Source organism: Lissotriton helveticus, chromosome 11, assembly GCF_964261635.1.
Source record: "Lissotriton helveticus chromosome 11, aLisHel1.1, whole genome shotgun sequence".
NCBI classification, from domain to species: Eukaryota; Metazoa; Chordata; class Amphibia; order Caudata; family Salamandridae; genus Lissotriton; species Lissotriton helveticus.
In genome coordinates, this window is record NC_136072.1 from 1,033,401,893 (window position 1) to 1,033,426,370 (window position 24,478).

Genomic DNA, 24,478 nt, shown 5'->3' on the forward strand with positions numbered 1-24,478 from the left:
AGTATGCATCTGTTCTTGGCATGAAGAGAGCTGCAGAGTTACACACGCCCACCCGCCTCCCCGGCTACCTTTATCGGTTCCAGTATTATCTTAATTAGACACAGCTTACATGAGCATCCTTCCTGTTTCTTACAAAACTCCATCATTTTCCTGCTGGCGAAAAACAATCTAAGGATGGAGCCGATGCCCATGCGCACTATTGTCCAAAGGAGGAGGTCACCTATCTCGTGACTTCCAAAGACTTTTCAGGACAAAAAAAACAACTGCAATCATCCGGGCCCAACACTAGGTTGCGATCCATGCACAGTGTGTAACCCTGCAGCTCTACATGCCAAGAACAGATGCATACTGGTAAGTAGCATTTCCCTTCTCTATACTCCGGAAAGGTCCTAACCATCCTAGTGCTGAATCTGTCACACCTGGATGTTCGTCTTTTCAGCAGGATGCTGTGGTCCACCATGTGAACTGCTGCTGACTGGTCCAACAGCACCAAAGCCACACTAAGACCCTAGCCAAACTGGTCTTAGTTGATTGAGTGATTTCTAGCAGTGCTGTTTCCATACTATGTAGAGTACAAAAGCAGGACTGGGAAGGATGTAGCAGCTTATTATTGGTTGGGCTGCCTTCTTGCACAAAGTGGATGTACACACTGAACCTTTGGAGGAGGACTTCGTCTTCGAGACCCTGTCTTCCACCCACCCTTCCACTCAGTACCTCCCCATGCTCAGATGCATGCATTGTCATACGACTGACCTCTTTCACAACCCCGTCCGCGCTAGGGTCATTACACCCAGGGTGGACAAAAAATACAAAGCTTCCCATACTGACATCCTGTACAGTCGAGGCAAGCTCCTGTCCGACTCTCTAGTTGCTACTACCGCTAACTAACAGACTATTGAAATTAGACTATGCTAGTACTACCCTGGTGTGCCTGCTGACAACCTCACTTGCACTGCTGAAGTCTACACTGAATGCAGCAGCTAGGCTCATCACTGGTTGAAAAAAAAAGTGATATAATTTGACCTTCAATCACTGAAAAGGCTACCCTGTGAGGCCAGGATTCATCTCAAAATTGCTTGTATGACCCACAAAGCGCTGCACCACAATACCCCTCCTACTTGACCCAGAAACTGATCCTATCTGGTGGAAGCAGATCTTCCAGAAACAGAAGCTCCTTAAATCTAAAGCCGCAAAAATTCAACAAAAAGAAAACCTACAACTGATCCTTCTCTGGGATTTCCCCAAAATTTTGAACTCTCTCCTTACTGATATCAGGTGCAGTCCATCCATCTTCAGGAAGGAAGTAAAAAGTTTACTATCTAACAAATTCCTCTCACGTTGAGGACTCTCCTCCATCTCCCCTTGATTGATTCTTCCTGCCTATTTGTTGGTTGCTTCTTGTCATGCCACAATATGCTTAGGCCTGGACTTATGATAGACTTTTTGCTCATATCTCTCTGTTTACCATCTGTGCATGTATATAGATTTGTATTTACTGTATTTGTAAGTAGTGTTTCTATATTTCTTCTTGTCCTATCACATGCTTTTTTACTATATCTGTAAATCGGTCTGTCACCCGAAAGGGTCTTCTTTGCGCTACTTGAAACTCCAACTAAAAAAATAAGTCTGTTCGGCTGCTCTCCAGATATTACCATGTCCATTGGGATGAGATGAAGTAGCTCCTCAGGCATCTCCCAGAGGAGCATAGGAAAAAAGGTTATGAGATAGTCTCTTAGGGAAAATAGGTGTGCAACACCACCATCCTCTGTGGATTTGATGCTGCAGACACTGCTGGTGGTTGGGGTGGGTCAACTCCAGTGTTCTTCTGCACTGGCTCCGTATCTCCCGCTTCAAGCCAGAAGTCTAACAAAATGTGCTCACCCTGCCATTATCGAGTGGTTAACGTTGTTTGGGGCAGCAGGTTGACCAGATGTTGGAAAAAAAGAAAGAAAGAAATATACAGAGACGGATAAGCGAGAGATGCTCTTCAGACACCTGCTCCTTGTGGCTCCTTTTGCTGAATGCCCTATTGGGGAAGCTCAAAGACCACTTCCTCGACGACTCCACATGCTCAATTGTCCTCTGCCAGAGGCTACTTTAGAGGGTCCTAAAGTAAAGTAAAGTCCACATTTGTAAAGCGCACAATCACCCGTAAGGGTCTCTAGGCGCTGGGGGCCGTCTGGAAGATTAAGCGAGCTATTGCCCAGAGTCACATGGTGCTGGGCTAACCTGCCGCCGGAGCCGGGGATCGAACCGTGGTCCCCAGATTCCAGCGTCAGTCTCCCTGGCCGCGGCGCCACACTTCTCCCATATAGAGGCAACAATGCAAAAGAGGGCATACAAGGTGGCTCCCCCAAAGGAGCTGCTACTACCACTAAGCCCTGACTTGCCTCCCCTTCCCCCGAACACGTCACCTCTTGGAGGGAGCCAGCAAAGGTTCTTTCCCATTTGGCAGAGCGTCACCTTGACCAATTGGTGTTGGATATTGGATATTATCCAACATGGTTATTGTCAGGAGTTCATCTCAAAGGGGCCATAGATCCCATCCCCCACCATCAGCAGGGTACGGGAGTAGTCTCTGCACTTCTTGAACCCCTCCCCCCACCCCCACACCCCGGTCCCCCCCCCACCTCCCCTCCAAAAAAGACAGGTTGGCTATGTGAATCTTTTCTGAATTCACATGCTGTGCTTTATTCTGCCATCCTGTGGTGGGGTCCGGAATTCCCCATTATCCTAGTAGTCTTTCTGTTTTCTTTCATTTTGTTTTTGGGCGTTGCGATCCTACCATTTGGTGTCTTATCCATCCTATTCTGATGTCATACGCCCTCCTCGGAAGCTGCCACATGTGGTCACCATCTTGACAGTTTTTTGTCATTGGGTCGGAAAGGCCAGGATTCATCTCAAAATTATGACCCACAAAGCGCTGCACCACAATACCCCTCCTACTTGAACTAGAAACTGATCCTCTCTGGTGGAAGCAGATCTTCCAGAAACAGAAGCTCCTTAGATCTAAAGCCACAAAAATTCAGCAAAAAGAAAACCTACAACTGATCCTTCTCTGGGATTTTGAACTCTCTCCTTACTGATATCAGGTGCAGTCCATCCATCTTCAGGAAGGAAGTAAAAAGTTTACTATCTAACAAATTCCTCTCACGTTGAGGACTTTCCTCCATCTCCCCTTGATTGATTCTTCCTGCCTATTTGTTTGTTGCTTCTTGTCATGCCACAATATGCTTAGGCCTGGACTTATGATGGACTTTGTGCTCATATCTCTCTGTTTACCATCTGTGCATGTATATAGATTTGTATTTACTGTATTTGTAAGTAGTGTTTTTATATTTCTTCTTGTCCTATCCCATGCTTTTTTACTATATCTGTAAATCCGCCTGTCACCCGAAAGGGTCTTCTTTGCGCTACTTGAAACAGTCTGTTCGGCTGCTCTCCAGATATTACCATGTCCATTGGGATGAGATGAAGTAGCTCCTCCGGCATCTCCCAGAGGAGCATAGAAAAAAAGGTTATGAGATAGTCTCTTAGGGAAAATAGGTGTGCAACACCACCATCCTCTGTGGATTTGATGCTGCTGGTGGTTGGGGTGGGTCAACTCCAGTGTTCTTCTGCACTGGCTCCGTATCTCCCGCTTCAAGCCAGAAGTCTAACAAAATGTGCTCACCCTGCCATTATCGAGTGGTTAACATTGTTTGGGACAGCAGGTTGACCAGATGTTGGAAGGAAAGAAAGAAAGAAAGAAATATACAGAGGCGGAAAAGCGAGAGATGCTCTTCAGACACCTGCTCCTTGTGGCTCCTTTTGCTGAACGCCCTATTGGGGAAGCTCAAAGACCACTTCCTCGACGACTCCACATGCTCAATTGTCCTCTGCCAGAGGCTACTTTAGAGGGTCCTACAGAGGCAACAATGCAAAAGAGGGCATACAAGGTGGCTCCCCCAAAGGAGCTGCTACTACCACTAAGCCCTGACTTGCCTCCCCTTCCCCCGAACACGTCACCTCTTGGAGGGAGCCAGCAAAGGTTCTTTCCCATTTGGCAGAGCGTCACCTTAACCAATTGGTGTTAGATATTATCCAACATGGTTATTGTCAGGAGTTCATCTCAAAGGGGCCATAGATCCCATCCCCCACCATCAGCAGGGTACGGGAGTAGTCTCTGCACTTCTTGACGACCCCCCCCCCCCCAAAAAAAAGACAGGCTGGCTATGTGAATCTTTTCTGAATTCACATGCTGTGCATTATTCTGCCATCTAGTGGTGGGGTCCGGAATTCTCCATTATCCTAGTAGTCTTTCTGTTTTTTTTCATTTTGTTTTTGGGCGTTGCGATCCTACCATTTGGTGTCTTATCCATCCTATTCTGATGTCATACGCCCTCCTCGGAAGCTGCCACGTGTGGTCACCATCTTGACAGTTTTTTGTCATTGGGTCCGAAAGTGTTGCTGAAGGCTCTCCAATCTGTGAAAAATAATAAGTTGGGGGGAAGTTTCATTGATGAAACTCTGAAAAAGTTCCCAGAAAAAAAGACCAGAGAAGATTAATTTGATTGTATACGTCGAAGTCGTATTTGCAAGAGCCTGCAATGCAGCAAAATGAAAGCATTTTGTGCATTACTGTGCAACACAATAACCCTTGAACAATGAATATGCTACCTGCTACATTTACAAACATCACAGTTCGCATACACCTCAATACGCCTGCCTAACAGCATATTTACAAAACCGAAAACAGCAGTCACTTTTCAGTATTCCTGTAATCAAAGCCTTCATGGAAGGATTAAAAAGAGTCCTTCCACCACGTACATCTCCAATACCAGCGAAGAATCTAAAAATTGTCCTAATACATCTGATGGGGCCACTATTTAAGGCGCTACATAATTGTCAAATACAGTTCTTAACATGTAAAGGGTCTTTCCTTCTAGAAATAACATCCTTAAGAAGGGTCCGTGAAATACATGCCCTCACAATTGGAAAAAATCTAATTTCCATGTCTTCTTAGACAATGTGCGCTTACACACTAACCCTACATTTTCACCCATGGTTATTTCACCATTTCATTTAAACGAAACCTTGGAATTGCTCGTTTTCTCTTCAAAACCACATACTAATGCAGAACCTTCATCACTTACAATAGAAGTTAAAAGGGCACTTATGTACTATGTGGAACGTAAAAACTTCATAAGAAAAACAAACCAGCCTTTTGTGTCTCTTTCAAATCCAACAAAAGGAAAAAGAATATCCAAATCATGTGTAGCAAAATGGATTTTTACCGCTTCCTAATGTGTTATGCAAAAGCAAAAAGAATAGTACCTATTGGGCTAGATCTCCAACAGGTGTTTAATACACTTGGATGGGATTTTAAGTTCACAGACCTAAACCCCCCCCCCCCCCCCCCCCCACACACACACACACACACACACCCTCCTATATACCCTGGGTACAACTACTGTATGTGGCTCCCTCAACACAGGCCAAGATGAGCTCACATGTCTCGTCGCAATATCCCTTGTCCCACTGCACCAGACAGGGAGGCACGGTCTTGCTGCACCTTTTTTTGTTGCTGGCATTAGAACCACTGGCACAGCGCATCAGACAGTTTCCATTGGCATAGGGGGATCTCGCAGGGACCTATGGTGCATGCTATATGGTGATGACATATTATTTCTTCACAATCTCTGGGGGGACCTAACTCCTATATCCAGGGTGCTCAGTTGGTTTGGTAGTTTGTCTGGCCTACGGGTGAACTATAGAAAGTCCCATGTTCACGTACACTGGGCACCACTCCCACGACCCTGAGAATCAGGAGTTTGTCCAGGTGATACATACTATGGGCCACGGTCAGCACCCAGTTAAATGGTTGTGCCGTTGTCTACGCAGCAATAGGGCTGCCCCCGTTGACCGCTCTGCGCACCAAGTGACAAGAGAACCTGTTTTGCATTTTCAATGTTAAAGATTGGCAATTCATTACGGAGTACTCTCGCAGAGTTTCCCTCAAATTCATCCAATTCGCAATTCTCCATAGAGCTTATTTTACACCACATAAACAGCATTCTATGTTCCTCGCTGTACCCTCCAGCTGTCCCGGTTGCCAAACACACAACGCGGATCTACTTGACAATCCCTGGGCATGCCCCTAGTTTTCTCCTTACTGGGCAGTGGTAAGTCCGCCCTTGCGGAACTGTTAGGGTCTGAACACTGGGACACTGTTGAATATTGTATACTTGGCTTGTAACTGAGGTCTACGGGTTCCCAGATAACGGCATGTTTCATCAACCTGGCAGTAAAATTTACTAAGCACCTCTTGACTAGGTGATGAAAGCCCCCCACTGCTCCCCATGTCTTCCAGTCGAGAGTTGAAGTGGTGCGTTGGAGTAATGCAGAGAGTTATGCAATAGACTCCCTGCCCTTTCCTAGTAAGGACCACTCGGTTAGCCTTTCGTGTTCCCACCACTGTGCATAATTGGACCATCGGCTCTCGCAGGGGTCCACTGACATTCCCTGCCCTACTCCTTTACTCACTATTGCTTCGATGAGTCTTGAAATATCTACACAATATCCAGTCTGAGAGGTATCTTATCACCTGTCACACCCACACACCAAATCTCTAGCCTATGTGACGAACCCTGCATGACACTGTAGTATGGAGACAAGTTGGTGCGGGACAGTGGGGAGGGAGGAGGTGTTTATTTTGCATTTGCCAAGATGTGTATTTTTCCTACTGTAAGATGGTCTCTACTAATTTTTTTATTTATCTGTTGTGCATGCCGTGGTGACAAAAGTGTTGTTTGTTCTCTTTGTCATTCCACAATTATTGGTGCGTATAATGTCACACATGAGTCATACCCTTAAGAAATGTCTGGCTTCTCGACTGAACAATGCACACATTATCTTATGTATCCTTTTCTGCTGCCCAAAATGCAATATAGTTTGTGTTAACAAAATGAATAAAAAATTATATATATATATATATATATATATATATATATCTCCTCAGAACGTTAAAACTTGCTGCTGGTTGTTGATTTTTAAAGATGTATTTGTTTTTTAGTGTTCCATTGGAGAGAGATAATTCAGAAGAATTTTTAAGGCGTGAAGCACGAGCAACGCAGTTAGCAGAAGAAATTGAATCTAGTGCCCAATACAAAGCTCGGGTTGCTTTGGAGAATGATGATAGATCAGAAGAAGAAAAATATACTGCTGTTCAACGAAACGAGAGAGAAGGACATGGTGTGAACCCAAGGTATTTCATTTTTGTGAGAAAAGTCTTAGTTCGCTGAAGGTGATAAAATAAGAACCTGTGTTTCTAAAGGTAGTTTAGGTGAGATTTCTCTAAAGCCCATGGAAAGAAAAACTTACTTTGGGTAAAATATTCTGTGAAGATGTATTGGGGAGAGGAGTTGGCCTAACGGCTAGGGCGCTCGACCTCGGACGTGGGGATCTGGGTTCGAGTCTCGGTAACGACGACAAAACCTCCTGTGATTCTGGGCAAATAACTTGATCTCCCCATGCCTAAAATGAAAGTGTGTCCTCCTGTAACGTAACTGGAAAATATGTAAAGCGCTCTGATACCTGATTAGGTTCGGGTCTAGTTCGCGCTATATAAAACTCTGCAAAAAAAATAAAATATGTGATGCCTAGCAACAGTAAATTATGGCATTAACTATTGTGCTTCTTGTGCCCGGCACACAACTGCAGCGGTCAAATGCAGCTACTGTATTTATAATTGACGAATACACCTTTTTCCTGTTCAATTTCTACAATCAGAACCTCAGTCAACTTCAGAAGGAAACATGGCTTACAAAGGTATAGTGCTAGAAAACCACTTTCTCTTGTGATATATGGTCCATTGACATTATTATTTCTTTTTTACACCACTACCTGATGTCTGTTGAAGAGAATACTAGTGAGTGGTATTCTAGCCATGCGCGACAAAGATGTATGACTACTTGCTAGCAAACAAAATAAAAATTTGGCATTTAATAACAACCTGCCATGGGGATTAATCCAATCTTGCCACATCAAACAGATCCTAGTATGAATTGACATACTCCCCAGCACACGTCAAGTTTACGTCAAGGTTTCCCTATTATAGTCTTAAACAGTTCAATGAAAATGTTCAAGCAGGTAAATGAATCTCTAATGAATACAAAGGTTGTTCATTGTTTATTCCATCATTTCCTGTCTTTTATAGTAGTCACAACAGCCCAATTGCCAACACTTGTTTCGTCGCTTAGGGGGTCTGTCCCGCGACTTCCTCAAGGCTGTATGAATGTAAAAACATATACAATGCCTATGTTTTTAATGTGCAAGAACTATATCGCACATAATAAAATCAACATAATCAATTGCAATTAATATATTCAGGCAAGGTACAATTGTGAAAGTTCATAGCGATAAGGTATTCCGGACAAAAACGCCATTATTATGGGGTAGGACCATATAACCCGAATTCGATGGAGAGAGAGAACAACAAACTTGTCGTGATTTAAAATTTAGAAGTGCAACCTTGAACCCAGAGTGTGTGGTTCCAGATCATTTGTGATGACGCGACGTGTAGTTATTCCTAACGCAGATATCACCTGGTGTGTAGTGGTGTTCCAACTTGTGGGTAAACACTCTCATAGTCAAATTTAAGTGTGAGCAAATTGTGTCATTCAGCGTGAATTTTTCGAATTTTTCAAAGTGCTGCTATAATTGTGATAAACCGGGACCAAAAAAATACCTAATACTTCTCATCCGCGATTTCTGTGAAGTTCAAGACAAAGAGAAAAAGGACGCCCGCCTTTAATATACATTCAAACCACTGTAATTGCTCTTTTGAAATTCAAAATTAACGTACTCCAATTATAAATCAAAACCATCTACTTTATATGTTTATAGATACCAGCAATTCAATTACATTAAGGAGATACTTGCTATAAAGTGGGCGCGTCTCCTGAACTGGAACCCCTATGTGGGTCGGAAGTATCACCACATATAAAGTAGGTGGTTTTGATTTATAATTGGAGCACGTTAATTTTGAATGTCAAAAGAGCAATTAAAGTGGCTTGAATGTATTTTAAAGGCAGACGTTCCTTTTTAGGTCTCGCCTTTGCGAAAGCGTGTTCTCGCTGCGAGAACTATAGCTGTCGGCTCAGCCGACGAGTGGAGACAAGAGCTGGCCACATGCCCTGCATTTTGCAATGGGATTAGGTCGCGCGCGTGAGCTTCTGCCGTAGACAGCATGGCCGAAAGAATCGGATCACGACACGCGCCTCGTGAACAGTTCACGTGACTTTTTAGCAATTGGTTTCGGTTTTTTGTACTCGTGCGTGGTAAGGCGCCCCCGGGGGAGGAGGAGGCCGGTGGAGAGGAGGAAGGAGCGGCGAAGATCCCCTATTCGGAGACCCAGGGTGAAGAGGAGCAGGGCAGCGGGGAGTTGGGCCCGAGTGTCGGCGCCCCCGGAGGCACTCAGGTGATCCGCTTGAGTAACGATGTTTTGTTTGTTAAAATCTGTGGATGATGGATGACTTGGCAAATCCCAAAATATGCGGTAACAGTGGCAGCCCCAAAACCATGTCATCAATCAAGTGGCCCTGGTTATGGAGGCGCAGTCCGTGCAGCACTATTGAAGGGGAGGAGGGAGGCTGGAGATACGTCTGACTGACTCGAATTACTGTCATTTATGTGTGATTAAGGTGGGGACAGGGAGGTTTCTGGTGACGGGTATAGTTGCGTGTCCCGTCTGTCACTGAGGCTTTCTGAAGTGAGTGAGCTCCGTGAACGCGCCCAGAGCCCAGCCTTCCCAGAGTCCTGCAGTGCCCAGGCGTCCTCAAGGCACCGGGGCAGTGTTTATTCACGGGTTTACTTGGTCGAAAAGCGGAATGAGGGAGCGCTTGTGTGACTGACGATAATTATGCGAAAGACAACGGCACATCTACATGGGCTCTGTGACATGCGACGCTTGGGCTGCGAGGAGGGCGCTGTGGGGCTGAGGAGGAGAGGGGTCTGCGAGGGGTTAAAGGTTGGTGTGGACCGCTGCCATCCCATGAGTAATGCATTCCAACATCTCAGCAGACCTGCCCGTTGCATTCTGGTGCTTGTTTTACACTTTGCAATTGTTTAGTGGCAGTGATAATGTATTGTTCTGTCCTCTCTGTTCCTATATTATGCTGTTCAGTGTGCGGCTCGTCTGTGTAATGCTTCTCCCCCCCCCCCTCCTGCCCCCCCTTCCCCTCCCTCTGCTGGTACTTTATTCCAGTCAATGCTGGTGGTTGCCACAGCGTTTCGATCTGTTCTGTGCTTTCTCTGCAGTCATGCAGCACTATGACACCTGTGGGCCGGTCCCCGACACCACAGACTGAACAAGAGCCCTGGACATGGGGAAAAAGCCGTATCTATGGGGCTGCTGACACTGGACAGACCGGGGGGAGACTAGAGCCCCTGGAGACCCATGCCCGCCCGTGTCCCACAGCTTTGGACTGGACTCCAAGGTCGCGCGTATGCCCCCTATGCCTGCCTTTAAACGGCGGGTAAAGCTCTCTTGTTCCACTAAGACACCATGGACGCCATTTAGGGGTCGTCAGGGGTCGCAGCTGTGACCCCTGGCCTGCCCCATGTGACACCTGGCCTCAGGGGGTGAGATCAGTGCCTGGAATAGAGCGGCAGCTCATCCCTATGGGTATCCTCTGGGCGCCATTCTCGTTTTCTTTCAAGTTTGTAGCACTTCAGACACACAGCACTTTGCATTCTGAGATCCGTAGTTTTTAGTGCCGCCGTTAGGTGCCTTTACTGCGCATGTTAGATCTTGACGAATTTACGGGGCGTCTATTAAAGCCCGGCACGCAGGGCATTACTACATAGAATTATTGTTTCTATCGGCACAGGTGACTCTCCCAGGACAGCTCTGCCAAGGGACCTCGCCACATGGAGATATTATCTCCAACTCCTGCCGGCTGAATGTGGAGATCTTGCCACCTGTTTATTGCCTTTCTGCTGCCGACCAGGGCAGGTGTTATAATCTTTTAAGTGAGCTCTTCAGGAACAAATTCCTTTGGGTTTTAGAAAGCGCCCTCAGGACACCTGACTTGTATGCGCTTTAAACCGGAGCAGCTTTCGTTAGTCCCTGTCCTCGGTCGGCCTGTCACGTGAGGCTCAGTCGCGACTTCAGCAGCAGAAGGTTATGAAACAAAGGCATAATAATCTAACCCGGAGAACACTGATGAAAGAGCCGTGGCAGCAGCGGATGGAAAGAGGACGGTGAAGAGCCATTGCAAGTTTTGCAGGAACTTGCTTTTACTTGTTTTTAACTGAAGAGGTGTCGGCTTCATGGTTCAGTTTATTTGTCATTTTTTGTTGCCATTGTGTTGCTTTTAATACATGTTTAGCAGTCTTACACATTCACAAGTTAAACAGCTGAGCTGTCCCTCAGTGTACATAGATGTTGAGACCTCAGGCTTTTGACAGCAGTGCTGTCCCTCTGCTCACACGGATCTGACAGCACATGTACGCATTCTTCTACTGGACAGATACAACAGCAGAACCTCTCTCTCATGTCACACAGATGCTGATCTGATAAACTCGGCTCTTCACACGCAGTCTAATTCATCTTAGCTTATCCTCCTCGGCCGCAGAGATCTTAAGCGCTCCTGACTTCCATAGCAGAGAGGCCCCCTTAGGTTGCAAAGATCTTATGAGATAAGGCCTCAAAGAGCAGCGTTAACCTCTGTGCATTCCCAATTCTCTCGGGCTCGAGTTCAGCTGGAACAGCCTTGCCTGATGAACACATCTGGCTCAGATCTCAGACAGAAGAACTATCTATCCCACAGGATCGTTCACACTCTGACCTTTTCTGAGACCAGCATTTGCAATGCAATAGGTCTCTCATTTACGCAACTTTAAGCTATTGGTATTGTAAATGACAATGCCTTTTATTTATGTTTAGAAACGAAAACAAAAATAAAAGGCATTATCATTTGCAATGTCAGTAGCTCAAACTCCAGTAAATGCGAGACCTATTGCATTGCAAATGCTTGTTGTCTTTGTCTTGAACTTCACAGAAATCGCGGATGAGAAGCATTAGGTATTTTTTTGTTCCCGGTTTATCACAATTATAGCAGCACTTTGAAAAATTCGATATATTCACGCTGAATGACACAATTTGCTCACACTTAAATTTGACTATGAGAGTGTTTACCCACAAGTTGGAACACCACTACACACCAGGTGATATCTGCGTTAGGAATAACTACACGTCGCATCATCACAAATGATCTGGAACCACACACTCTGGGTTCAAGGTTGCACTTCTAAATTTTAAATCACGACAAGTTTGTTGTTCTCTCTCTCCATCATTTCTCCACTCCTGAGGCGGAAAGCCGGGAGCACATTTGTAAATTGCCGCTTTTTAAACATTTTAAACTTTTGAGTGTTATTTACTGTACTTTTACAAAATCATTCGCCTACCTGGCAAAGGCTCTTCTTAATCGCCCTGGGAGCCTGCTGACTGCAAGCAGCGCCTCCCAAACGCCGACCTACGCCCCCTGATCGCCGCCATTCCCGGCGTGCAGCGAGGCCACGCCCCCTTCTGGCCACGCCCACCCCCTCCCCTCATTCATCATAAAATGGACCACTGGAGGAAGCGCAGCGGACGAGCGCAGCGGGAGCGCCTAAGGCAAGCCCGTCTGCGCCCGTCCGCGCACGACCGGGCCTAGGGCCAGAACCTCTGTCAGATGGGCCCACCAAGAGGGTGAGTTACTCCAGGCGTGACCTACTTAGTCTCAGACCCACCAAAAGCACACACTGTAATTATGTCCATGATTCAGGTGGAACCTTTACTAACTGTGGCACCTGCCTCCCGGTCAAACTCCAACTAACTCAAAAACCTCGTACATGCCCAGTCCTAAAAATAGCAGTGCTTAATTGTAGGTCACTCCCTATGCATGCCCTGCTCATTAACCATCTACTCGAAGACCATGAACTTGACATTCTGTTCTTAACAGAAACATGGCTTACACCGCACTCTGACTCTGATATAGTCATAGCTCTGCCCCCGGGCTTCCTCATCCAATCTCAGCCACGCCCCGGTGGCAGAGGAGGCGGACTGGCAATTTTGCACCGAGAGCATCTCCTGTGCAAAATTAGTGATGCCCTCATCAAGGACTCGGAGAGCTGCCATTTTAACATCCGCCTGTCCCCGGTAACCTCATTAACAGGCTTACTGATATATCGCCCCCCCGGTCACTCTGGCCCCTTTTCTAGCGCCCTATTGGACTCCATATCTGCTCTCGCCCATTCCACTTCCAACTTTACTGTGCTAGGGGATCTCAATATCCACTTTGATGATCCCCTAGACACAGGGGCCGCCGATCTGGCACGAGATCTCGCTGCTTATGGTCTCCGACTAGCAAACACCGGAGCCACTCACATCAAGGGTCACTTGCTTGACCCAGTTTTCACCAATGTTCATACCCTCCGGGCCAAACCGGCTTGCCCTCTCCCCTGGACTGACCACTTTTTGGTCCCCCTCGTATTCCCAGGAGAACTGAGGAAGCCACCCAAGCCCATTACGTATACTCGAGACAGGGCTTGGTCCAGACTCCCTATCAAGGACTGGGCTACTGCCTTAGAAGCTTCAACTCCCAACCTTACCGGGAACCCGGTCTCAGCTGACAATAACTTCCGGAAGTGGATCTCCGACTCACTTGATACGATTTTCCCTATGAAAACTCGGGAAGATAAAAGCGGAAAGCTAGGTTCGGCCCCCTGGTTTAACTCAGAACTCAGAGCTCTCCGAAAAAACTGCATAAAAACGGACGATTATGGAGGAAGGACTGGCTTCTCTCAAATAAAGACGCGTACCGGAGAACTGTCAGACTGTACAAAGCCGCCCTGAAAACTTCGAAAGCCAGCTACTATGATGACAGAATAAAAAATGCCTCCAATTCCGCTAGAGAATCTTACCTAATAGTTAAAGAACTCCTAAAGATCCCGGACCCTCCACCACTGCCCAGCTTTTCCTCAGATAGGAGTAAAGAACTTGCTAAATTCTTTGAATCCAAAATTACCACCATCTTGGAGTCGCTTCCACAGCCCAGTCAGCCACACTATCAGGACGCGAGCACACCTAACACCAGCACGGGAAGCTCCCCCGGCCCGTCTCTTAACGCCTTTAGAGCAGTCACACTGGACGAAGTCGAAAAAACCCTAGCCAAAATGAAAAGTGACTCCCCCCTAGACCCTGCACCCATGAGATTTCTTAAAGCAGTCGCCCCAGTGATAGCTCCCTCAGTCACAGAGCTGATCAATGCCTCCCTGTCTCAAGGCTTGGTCCCCCCTGGCTGGAAGGGAGCGGTTGTCAAAGCTCTGCTAAAGAAACCCCAACTAGACCCGTCCGACCTAGCCAATTACAGACCAATATCGCTCCTTCCTGGCATCAGCAAAATTGCCGAAAAATTGGTCAACGCACAGCTATCCCAGTTCCTTGAATCAAATAAACTGCTGCGTCAGTCCCAAACTGGGTTTCGTCCTGGCCAGGGCACGGACACCGCCCTCCTCGCTGTCATCGAGGAGGCAAGGTGCATTTTGGATTCAGGGGGATCAGTGGCAGTGATCCTCCTGGACCTTAGTGCAGCCTTTGATACGGTGGACCACCGTGTCCTGCTCCACCGGCTGGCGAAGTCGGGACTCAGGGGCACAGCGTTGGCGTGGCTAGAGTCCTTTCTCTCGGGCCGCTCTTTTCAGGTCTGGGATGGCTGCTCTCGGTCTGACTCGCTCCCTCTGGTAAATGGGGTTCCCCAGGGCTCTTCATTGAGCCCTACCCTTTTTAACGCATACATGGCTCCTCTGGAAGATGTAGTTGCCCCCTTCGAATTTAAGATCGTAAGCTACGCAGACGACACACAACTGGTCGTTTCACTGTCACACCTAGACCAGCATCCAGACAGTCTTCTGCACTGCCTCCAGCAGATCCACCACTGGATGTGCGAATCCTCGCTTAAACTAAATGGGTCTAAAACAGAGGTCATGCTGATGGGCAAGAAATGGACATCTATTCCACCTTCTGTTTGGCCCAACACCCTAGGTGAGGTGCCCTCCCCTAAGAAAGAACTTAAGAGCCTAGGGGTCTGGCTGGAACGAGACCTAACCATGAGGACCCAAGCTACTAAAACAGCTGGCACCTGCTTTGGACTCATGCGGTCTGTCCGCAAGATTCTGCCACTACTCCCCCCCTCCTCCAGGAAATTGCTGATTCAGGGACTTGTTCTTGCCCGACTGGATTACAGTAATGTCGTCTATCTTGGTGCCCCCGAATCCACCCTGGCTAAGCTGCAACGAACGCAAAATGCAGCTGCTCGGATGCTGCTCAGCCTCCCCCCCAGATCCTCCGCAAGACCGGCCCTCAAAGCACTCCACTGGCTACCAGTACGCGAAAGGATCGAGTTCAAGGCTATGTGCATCTCCCACAAGCTCCTAAATGGTCAGGGCCCCTCCATCCTGAAAGAAATGGTTACCCCGTACAAAGCCTCGAGGTCACTACGATCAGACAACGAACGACTCGCAAATGTCCCCAAGTATAGGAGGGCACGCACTGGAGGCCGCCGCTTCTCCGTAAAGGCAGCCTCCCATTGGAACCTACTTCCCCGCAGCCTGCGACTGGAACCCTGCTACCTTCGCTTTCGCAAACAACTTAAAACGCTGCTCTTCCCGAAGTAAATTTTCGCTCCTCCCCTTTCCCCCTCCCTGGCTTTCCCTTCACAGTTTTAGCGCGGGGATGCCCTCGGGTCACCAGGCGCTCTACAAATCCCTAAATAAATTAATAAATAAATAATATATGGTCCTACGCCATAATAATGGCGTTTTTGTCCGGAATACGTTTTCGCTATGAACTTTCACAATTGTACCTTGCCTGAATATATTAATTGCAATTGATTATGTTGATTTTATTATGTGCGATATAGTTCTTGCACATTAAAAACAGAGGCATTGTATATGTTTTTACATTCATACAGCCTTGAGGAAGTCACAGGACAGACCCCCCCCTAAGCAACGAAACACGTGTTGGCAGTTGGGCTGTTGTGACTACTATAAAAAACGGAAAATGATGGAATAAACAACGAACAACCTTTGTATTCATCAGATATTTATTTACCGGCTTGAACATTTTCATTGAACTGTTTACGACTATAATAGGGAAACCTTGACGTAAACTTGACGTGTGCTGGGGAGTGTGTCAATTTATATTTTGAGCATAGGCTCAAGGTTTATAGAGTTTGGTGGTTCCTCTATACCTTTCAGCACAGTCCCAAATAGATTTTTTCTTTAGCTAAATTCTATGTGTGAATTCCACAGATTAGCGCCAAATACCCTAGAAACAATACCACACCTCAGGTTTATCAGTTCCTAGTATGGTACGTTCAGTAAAACAAACATGGTAATGTAAAATATTCTAGCTACTGTGATTATGACTTTTCCGTTCTATTGAGGGCACGGATGGGAGATTATTCTCTACACTTTTTCTACTTTAACAGCAGCGTTTGCTTAAGGTAAAAAAACAGAAGTCAAATGGTTGAGAAAAACAATCATTAAACATTGAGTCAATATCTTACAAAATCGCCATATTGATGACTACTTCCCTTGGATCAAATGGCAGACTAAGCTTAAATCATTGTATTCATCTCCTAACAACCGTAACAATCTGAAAAGATATGATAGTACCAAATCTGCCTTTTTATTCATTGCCTTCAATAAAGTAGGGTAGTGTTACTGTTGTTGGCTTGTCTGTCTATGTATAACAAGACAAACAGGTTGGAAGAAAAATCCAGAGTATATGGCACTATTAGACGATTATAAACATCTATAATAATATTAGATGACAGATGTTTGTTTCTAAAGATGGGGTAATATTTGCCTTCTTGTCTTTAATGGAATTGAACTTTTCTATTCCTGTTTGTCAGTAACAGTGGCAAGCATTAAGCCATTTCATAGCTTACTAACCACTAAGGCAGATACCTCTATCAGTGGATTAAAATACAGTAGGCTAAAAGTTGAGTCAGAGGAACAATCCATTACCATCATGATACCTTCCAACATGGCCCCGTTGGCAGTTGATTTAGATTCTGTTGCACCCATCAGAGAGTGAGCATTGAAGATGCTATTGGAAGTGCTCGATCCACTCCTAAGTCACACAGTTCATCTACGTAATGTGGCTGGTACTGGTACAAAGCATTTCCTGAAGAAGTTAGTAATTGGCCAGTTGAAAAGGTTTCCACCTCTGTTGTGTGATCCTCATATGCTCTGAGACACAATACAGCTCACAGTCGGGATTTGTTATCTGGCTATTGTAAAAATACCACTCACTGGTATGAGCATTCTTCGTGCTAAATCCAGTGCACAGATATCAGAAACTGTCCTTCAGAAATTACACAAAGTAACCTAGCTAGCTTGACTGATAACTGTTTCATACACAAGTCTTCACTTGCTGGCCAGTTCTTCAATAAACATAAGGCATATGTATATTTGCATGCCATAACTTGTCTTACTCAGTCTGGAGGAAAAGACAATAGATACCTTTGAAATGTTTACATACTAGTTTGTCGGGTACCCGAATGTTGCTCAAGTAGCAGATTTAAATGTTTTAATTCCTGTATGCTAGTCCCTCTTCTTCTAACTATTGCTGGTAAAAGCTAGAATGTGTCTTGTCCCCAGTCAGACGTTTTATTGCAGAGGAACTCCTTGAAGCTCCAGACAGTTGATATGCAGCTGTAGTAATTTCTCTCGCCACCTACCACCAGTAGAGACATTGCTTCACTTGACTTTTCCAGCTAGCATGCTGGCGTGAAGTTCTAAGACTGGCTTTGCCTTCTCCAGTATTGGGGTATCTTTCATAGATTCACATGCCTGAATCATACCCCGTCGTGGGAGTCCCACGGTACATAAAAAAAAGCAATAAATATGCTCATGATGACCATACCATAGGTAACATAGAGCCAGGAAGTAAAGTAGCTAGAAATCAAAAGGAAAAAATGACCACATTTATGACTCGTCCAAGTAATTAAATATATAGTCCAAACTACAGCCAATCAGGCGACAGCAACCTCCAGAATGTTCTCCTCAGAGGCTCAGGCTCTCCGATTTTCGACTGCACGTCGTGTGAAGGGATTCTCCCTGAGCTCTGCTCACTACTTTTCAATTTTCTTCAGGAATTCTTCATTTCATGATGTCTCTCTTTCGACTTTGTGAATTTTGTTCCTTCTGTTTTCTGAGGACCCCCACAAGGTCATTTATTGCTTGTATCCTTATCACCAGGTGAGAAACTGCCGAATCTTCCCTCAAAAGACTCAGGGACAGAGAGGGATGTCTACTTCTGTGGCTACAGAAAATAAAAGATCAAGACAACCCCTTGTCTGAAGTTGGGAGTATTGCCTCTGGAAAGACTACGTCCTCTAGGAAGAGGGTGCTGAGGAGGATTTATCTTCTCCTTGGGCTAAGGTGTCAAAAAAACAGCACACCTCTAAAACTGCTGGACTGCTTTCCACTTCAAATAAATCTCCTCCACCTTCAAAGAGTAAACCTATGCCTACTACGCCCCTAAAACTGCAAAGTCTCTGGCTTCAAAACGAGTTTCTGAGAAGGATTTACCTCAGAAATGGGTTCCCTCGTCGACGATCTCAACTAAGACATCTTCGTTGCCGAAGCCTACCATCGACTGTTACTTTCTTGTCGCCAAGACCTCATATGATCATGTCTTCGGCATCCTCGCTGTCGACGCTGGTATCCGTCTCCGTGAAACCAATCTCATCGACGAAGGAAGTGAAATCTATACTTCGACGTCCCTTCGATGATAAAGATGAGAAGGGTTTCGTCGACGGCCGCTTCGTCGGCGGTCGCATTGTTGTCTACGGTCGCCTCGTCGTCGATGGCCGCCTCGTCGTCGATGGCCGCCTCGTCATCGATGGCCGCCTCGATGATTACTTCATTGACGCCAGCTTCGTCGACGGCTCCCTCGTCGATGGCTCCCTCTTCGATGCTACAGTTATCTTCATGTACAGAGTGGCAGGTTTGGTAACCGTCTACGGCCACGAAATCTTCTACATCGTCTACGACGTCTGTGCAGTTGCCTCCATTGACAACAGCACCTTCCTTGCTGAAAAAACATGGAACTTCATATTTCCCCTACTAAGATTCCTCTGGAGTTACCTGAACAGTTGCTGGATTATGGAGAGGATGATGAGGAATCCGATGTGGACGATAGGTTTCGTACTACTAGGAGGGCATCTGAGTTATTCATTAAATATCAGGAGGAGGATCACGAAGATAATCTTTCCCCAGAGACTGTTTGTCCAGCTCCAGATACTATCCCTACGACCCAAATGCCTTTGGTTCTGCTAAATAATCTACAGTACATGTTGGATGATTCTTATCGCCGTTTCCCTCCATCTGAATCGGCTTCTTCTATACCACCTACACCTGTTCCTCAATCTTCCTCCTCTGCATTGAGGTCACCCAGACCAACTTCTCCGGTGCATTCTCATCATTCTCATGATGCTCACACCACGGATGACGATAGGGAGGAAGGAGAATTAGACGACAGATCGCTTTTTACAGAGTGGGACGATTACCAGATACAAACTCCGTCTCCCTCTACTCTGGCTCCCATCGATTCTCCTCCAGTTGACATTGGAGGTTTTCATCTTCTTATGGAAAGGGCAACACAAAGGTTCCTCCTTCCGATGGAAACAAAGAAGGATGATTGCTTCCTATAAGATTTTAAAGATCAACCGAGGAAACAAATATGGACTATCATCATCATTGACTTCATTTGGCAGGAAGGTCTAAAGGTCATGAAAGCTCCTGCTTCTGCGGTCCTGCCCCGCCTCAACAAGAAATACAAGGCACCAGACAATTCGCCGGCATGCCTCATAGGTCAGTCAAAAGCTGATTCTGTTATCGCCCAAGCAGCACAACGACGAGCGAGAAATCCCTCCTCTCTCCGATTGCAGCTTCTCCGGATCGGGATGGCAGATGCTTGGACGCTATTGGTAAAAAGGTTTCGACCATGGCAGCGACGACCGTCCATGCTGCTAACTCACTGGCCATCTTAGGCCGATACGACAGACAGATGTGGTCGGACATTTCTCCCTACATCGACATGTTGCCTGAGCCATCGAAATCAGAAGCATTAAAGATCCTGCAGGAGTGGGAACGTATCTCTGCTGAGATCATAGATCTCATGGATGTTGCGTCTACAGGTTTTCGTGCGTCTACAGGTTGTCGGCAACTGGCAGTGCCGCAGTCCTACGCGGCAAGGCTGGTTAAAATCCACATAATTTTGCCGGGAGGTTAAGGCAAAAATAATTGATGTGCCGTTTGATGGCAAATCTCTTTTTGGTCAACATGTGGACGAGGCCCTCCAAGCCATTAAAAAGGATACTGAGACAGCAAGATCTCTCGGTACTCCCCAGTTTCGGAAGCCGCCTTTTTGTGATGCTAAGGGCCGTGGATCCTTCCCTGGTCGAGGAGGTTATAATCAACAAAGACAGTATCAATCCTATCAAAGTAACCAATGTTACTCTTCTCAATGCCAACAATCCTACAGACAACCAAATACCTCTTATAACAAAACAGGAGAAAGTCTTCCTACCGCCGACGTGATATGTTTAATAAACAGTGACAACTGCCACCTGTTCTACTGCCTACCCCTTTAAAAGTTGGAGGAAGAATCTCCCAATTTTACTCGAATTGGTCCGCTATAACATCAGACAAGTGGGTCTTGGACATTGTGGCCAGAGGCCATGTTCTAGAGTTCGTAAAGATTCCTCCAAATTCTCCTCCCAAAGGCCGACCTCCAGCTCATCTCATGGAGCTTTTTCCCCAAATAAATCTGATGTTACGAAAAGTAGCGATCGAAGTGGTCCCTCAATTACAAAGAGGAACCGGTTTTTATTCAAGATTTTTCCTGATAAAGAAGAAATCGGAGAATGGCGCTCCATTCTAGATCTTCGCTCCCTCAACAAATATCTAAAAAAGTTATCCTTCCGGATGTTGACACTTCAAGAAATCCTTCAACTCCTCACTGCTGGGTATCACATGGCCGCCCTGGACCTTCAAGACGCGTATTTCCATGTACCAATTCTACCCAGACACTGAAAGTACTTAGGGTCCAGAGTGGCTGGCAGGGACTTCCAGTTCAAAGTCCTTCCTTTCGGACTATTTTCCGCACCCCGTGCTTGACACAAGCCTTTGTCTCAAAGGAACGGCAACACAAAATTTGCAAACTTGCCCAGCTACTGTGATCAAAAATGTGCGTTTCAGTCCGGTAGTTCAAGTAATTTCTGGGGATGCTTTCATCCTGCATTCCTTTAGTCCCCAACTGCCGTCTCAGAATGAGACCCCTGCAAGAGGAGCTCAACAACCAATGGTTACAGATTTAGGAATCCTTCGACGATCTCATCCACATCACTCCCCAGATTTGAGAAACCTTACACTGGTGGACTTGCAAGAGGAACGTTGCAGCAGGCTGCGTATTCCTAGCAGAAGCTCCAAATCCATCTAGCCCCCATCAAATCCATCCTCAACCTCACAGCCAGACTCACCACAAACTGTAAGCGTTTCGACAACATCTCATCCGCCCTCGAGGCCCTCAAATGGCTCCCCATTGAAGGTAGATCCTCCTATAAAATTGCCTGTATCACACGCAAAGACCTCTATCGGAAGACTCCACCCTACCTATCAACTAAACTGAAAACAGCTGGCTGCACCCGAACTCTGAGAAGCACCAACTCTCATCTCCTCATACCCCCTCTCCTCAAAAAAACCTCCTCTCAATCCCGCTCAGTCTCTGGAAAAGCCCCAACCATCTGAAACAACCTCCCCAAAGACCTTCGCTGCAACCCCTCCTATGCCAACTTTAAAAGAAACCTTAAAGTTCGAGGCATGTGGGCTGCTGAATTCATATCTAAAGCATAGATCGCCGCCTAGTGTTGGGTCCGGATGATTGCACATTGTTGTCCTGGAAGAGTCTTCGAAGTATCACGAGATAGGTGGCTCCTCCCCTGGACTACAGTGCGCATGGGCATCGACTCCATCCCCAGATTGTTTTTTTCCGCCATTGGGTTCGGATGCATATTTGATCACTCAAGTTCGGATTCGATAAAAACTTTCTTTTCCACCCGGTGTGCAACAAGTGCCTGTCGCCGGATCACGATGAAGCCAACTGTATGGCTTGTTCTCGTTTTCGCTCCAAGAAGACGATTCGACTTTGGCGCGTCGCGCGCCAGGAGGCCCAGCAGACGGCGCCAGACCCGGTGAACATTTTCGATACCGAGGGAGAAGACTCAGACGAGCTGGGAGATCAAGAGCCGATTTCCATTCCAGCGGCAGAGATCGACTCCAACTACGACGCAGACGTAGAAATGCTCGATACACAAGACATCGTCGACGAGGTAGGAGACGACGATGAGGCCTATGGGGCCACGGAAGATAGCTCAGGCGAAGAGCTGTGCCCCGTTCGGACATTAACTAAGGCTCAGGTCGAGGGATCGCCACATGGCCTTACCCAAGATCTTACACCTAGATCCACGGTCTCGCCTCCGGGCCCGGCTACGGACACTTCTGCGGAGCCGCCATTAGTCAAATCTAAACCGAAAGAGAAAGCTTCGGTCTCGAAAGACGCTTCTACGGAGCCGCCATTGGTCAAATCGAAACCAAAGGTACAAGCTTCGGTCTCGACAAAACCGAAAGTGATAGAGGCACCGTCGAAACAGAAAGCGCCTGTCGCCTTGGTCGGCTCCACGTTTTCGGACCTGTCGATGCAGACGAAGCCAAAGAAGGTTGTCGAACAGGTGAAGTCGCTCAAGGGCGTCGAGCCGAAGGCTGGGGCACCGAAAGCGCTTGTCAAGACCGCCGACCCGAAGCCGTCAACGCCTAAGGCCGTCGACACTGTCAAAGGACTCGGAGCTCCAAAAGCTGTCGATCCTGCACGTCGGCCCGACAAGGCCAAGAGTACTGCTCCCCTCGAGTCCGCACATGGTAGTGGCTCAAGGGCACCTGTTCAGTCGACGAAACCGTCCGCATCCTTCACGAAGCAGGTGTCGGACTCGTTGCAGCGCATTAAGGACAAGGCTTCCGCGGTCGATCCGGAGGATACTTCCACCCCGAAGCCAGCCGCTAAACCGCAAAAGTCGACGGCACGGATTCAGTTCACGCTGCCGCCAAAAGTGACGCCGAAGGCGTTTGCGCCCAGGAAGGTCGCCGAGGCGTCCATGACGGTATCCACGGGGCCGAAGCCTACCCCTGCAGTTGTAGGCACAAAACATCGACAACCTCTACTGGAGGAGCAGTCGGAACAATTTATCAACGCCGACACCGGTAAACTTTCCATCTACAAGCGAAAGATCACACCGGCTTAGCCTATGAAGTCATACACGATTCCTTTGAAGAAGAAAAAGGATTCCACAGATTCCCCAGTTCTTGTTGAACTGATTAATCCACGTGCTCAGGACACTGCTCCACTCTCGCCCAATTACGCGGATGTGGAGCCTGGGGAAGGTGCCTATGATGAATACAACTACCCTGCCAACACTGATCCTGAAGATCAGCATGACCCATGGGCAGATGCTGCGGACCCAGGGGATCCACAAACTGCCCCGGACACTCAAGTGTATACTGTCAAAATCTCCCCATCTGAGTATTCTGCGGCATTTAATGTGCTTATTGAGAGGGCAGCCAAGAATCATAACGTCCAGCTTCATGCTGACCCTATTGAAGTAGACTTTCTGTTTGACACCTTTTCCACCTCTGAAAAGACCGCTAAGACTCTGCCAATGCTGAAGGGTGTCTTGAAACATGCTGCAGACATTTTTAAAGAACCCACACGTGCCAGGGTTATAAACCCCAGAATTGAAAAAACAAATACAAGCCGGCACCTGGCGACCCAACCTACATCAAGGGCCAGTTGCCGTTGGACTCGCTAGTTGTTTCTAATGCCCGGAAGAGGGCAAATTCACAAACTACTGGTGATGCTCCTCCCCCTGACAAGGAATCTACGGTGCTAGAAGCATCAGGGAAGAGGGTGGCCGCTCAAGCGGCCAATATCTGGCGCATTTCTAACACGCAGGCACTCTTGGCCAGATATGACAGGGCACATTATGATACACTTGAAACCCTGTTACAACACTTGCCAGACGAATATAAGGAGGCAGCAGAGAGTACTCCGCCCGTACTTCCAGCAGTGGGGTCATCCAGAGATCGACCTGTTCGCCACAAGGGAAAACGCAAAATGCCAAAGCTTTGCCGGCAGGTTCCCGCACCCACAGTCGCAGGGCAATGCGATATGGATGAACTGGTCAGTCAAATTTGCGTATGCTTTTCCCCCAGCACCTCTAATACCGCTAGTGGCACGAAAGCTAAAGCAACACTCGATGACGCTCATCCTGGTTGCTCCAATGTGGGCACGCCAACCATGGTACACCACGTTTCTAGAAATTTCCGTGGT

At 47.0% G+C, this 24,478-nt stretch overlaps 1 protein-coding gene across 19 annotated transcripts in view; it reads left to right on the forward strand.

Moving 5' to 3' along the window:
- ATXN2 (ataxin 2) overlaps window positions 1-24,478 on the forward strand; it is a 1,876,777-nt gene that overhangs the window by 365,116 nt on the left and 1,487,183 nt on the right. For all 19 annotated transcript variants that reach the window (XM_078667457.1, XM_078667461.1, XM_078667458.1 and 16 more), the window contains one exon: window positions 7,055-7,246. In XM_078667457.1, coding sequence (XP_078523583.1) covers window positions 7,055-7,246 — 192 coding nt within the window. The remainder of the gene's footprint in view (window positions 1-7,054; window positions 7,247-24,478) is intronic.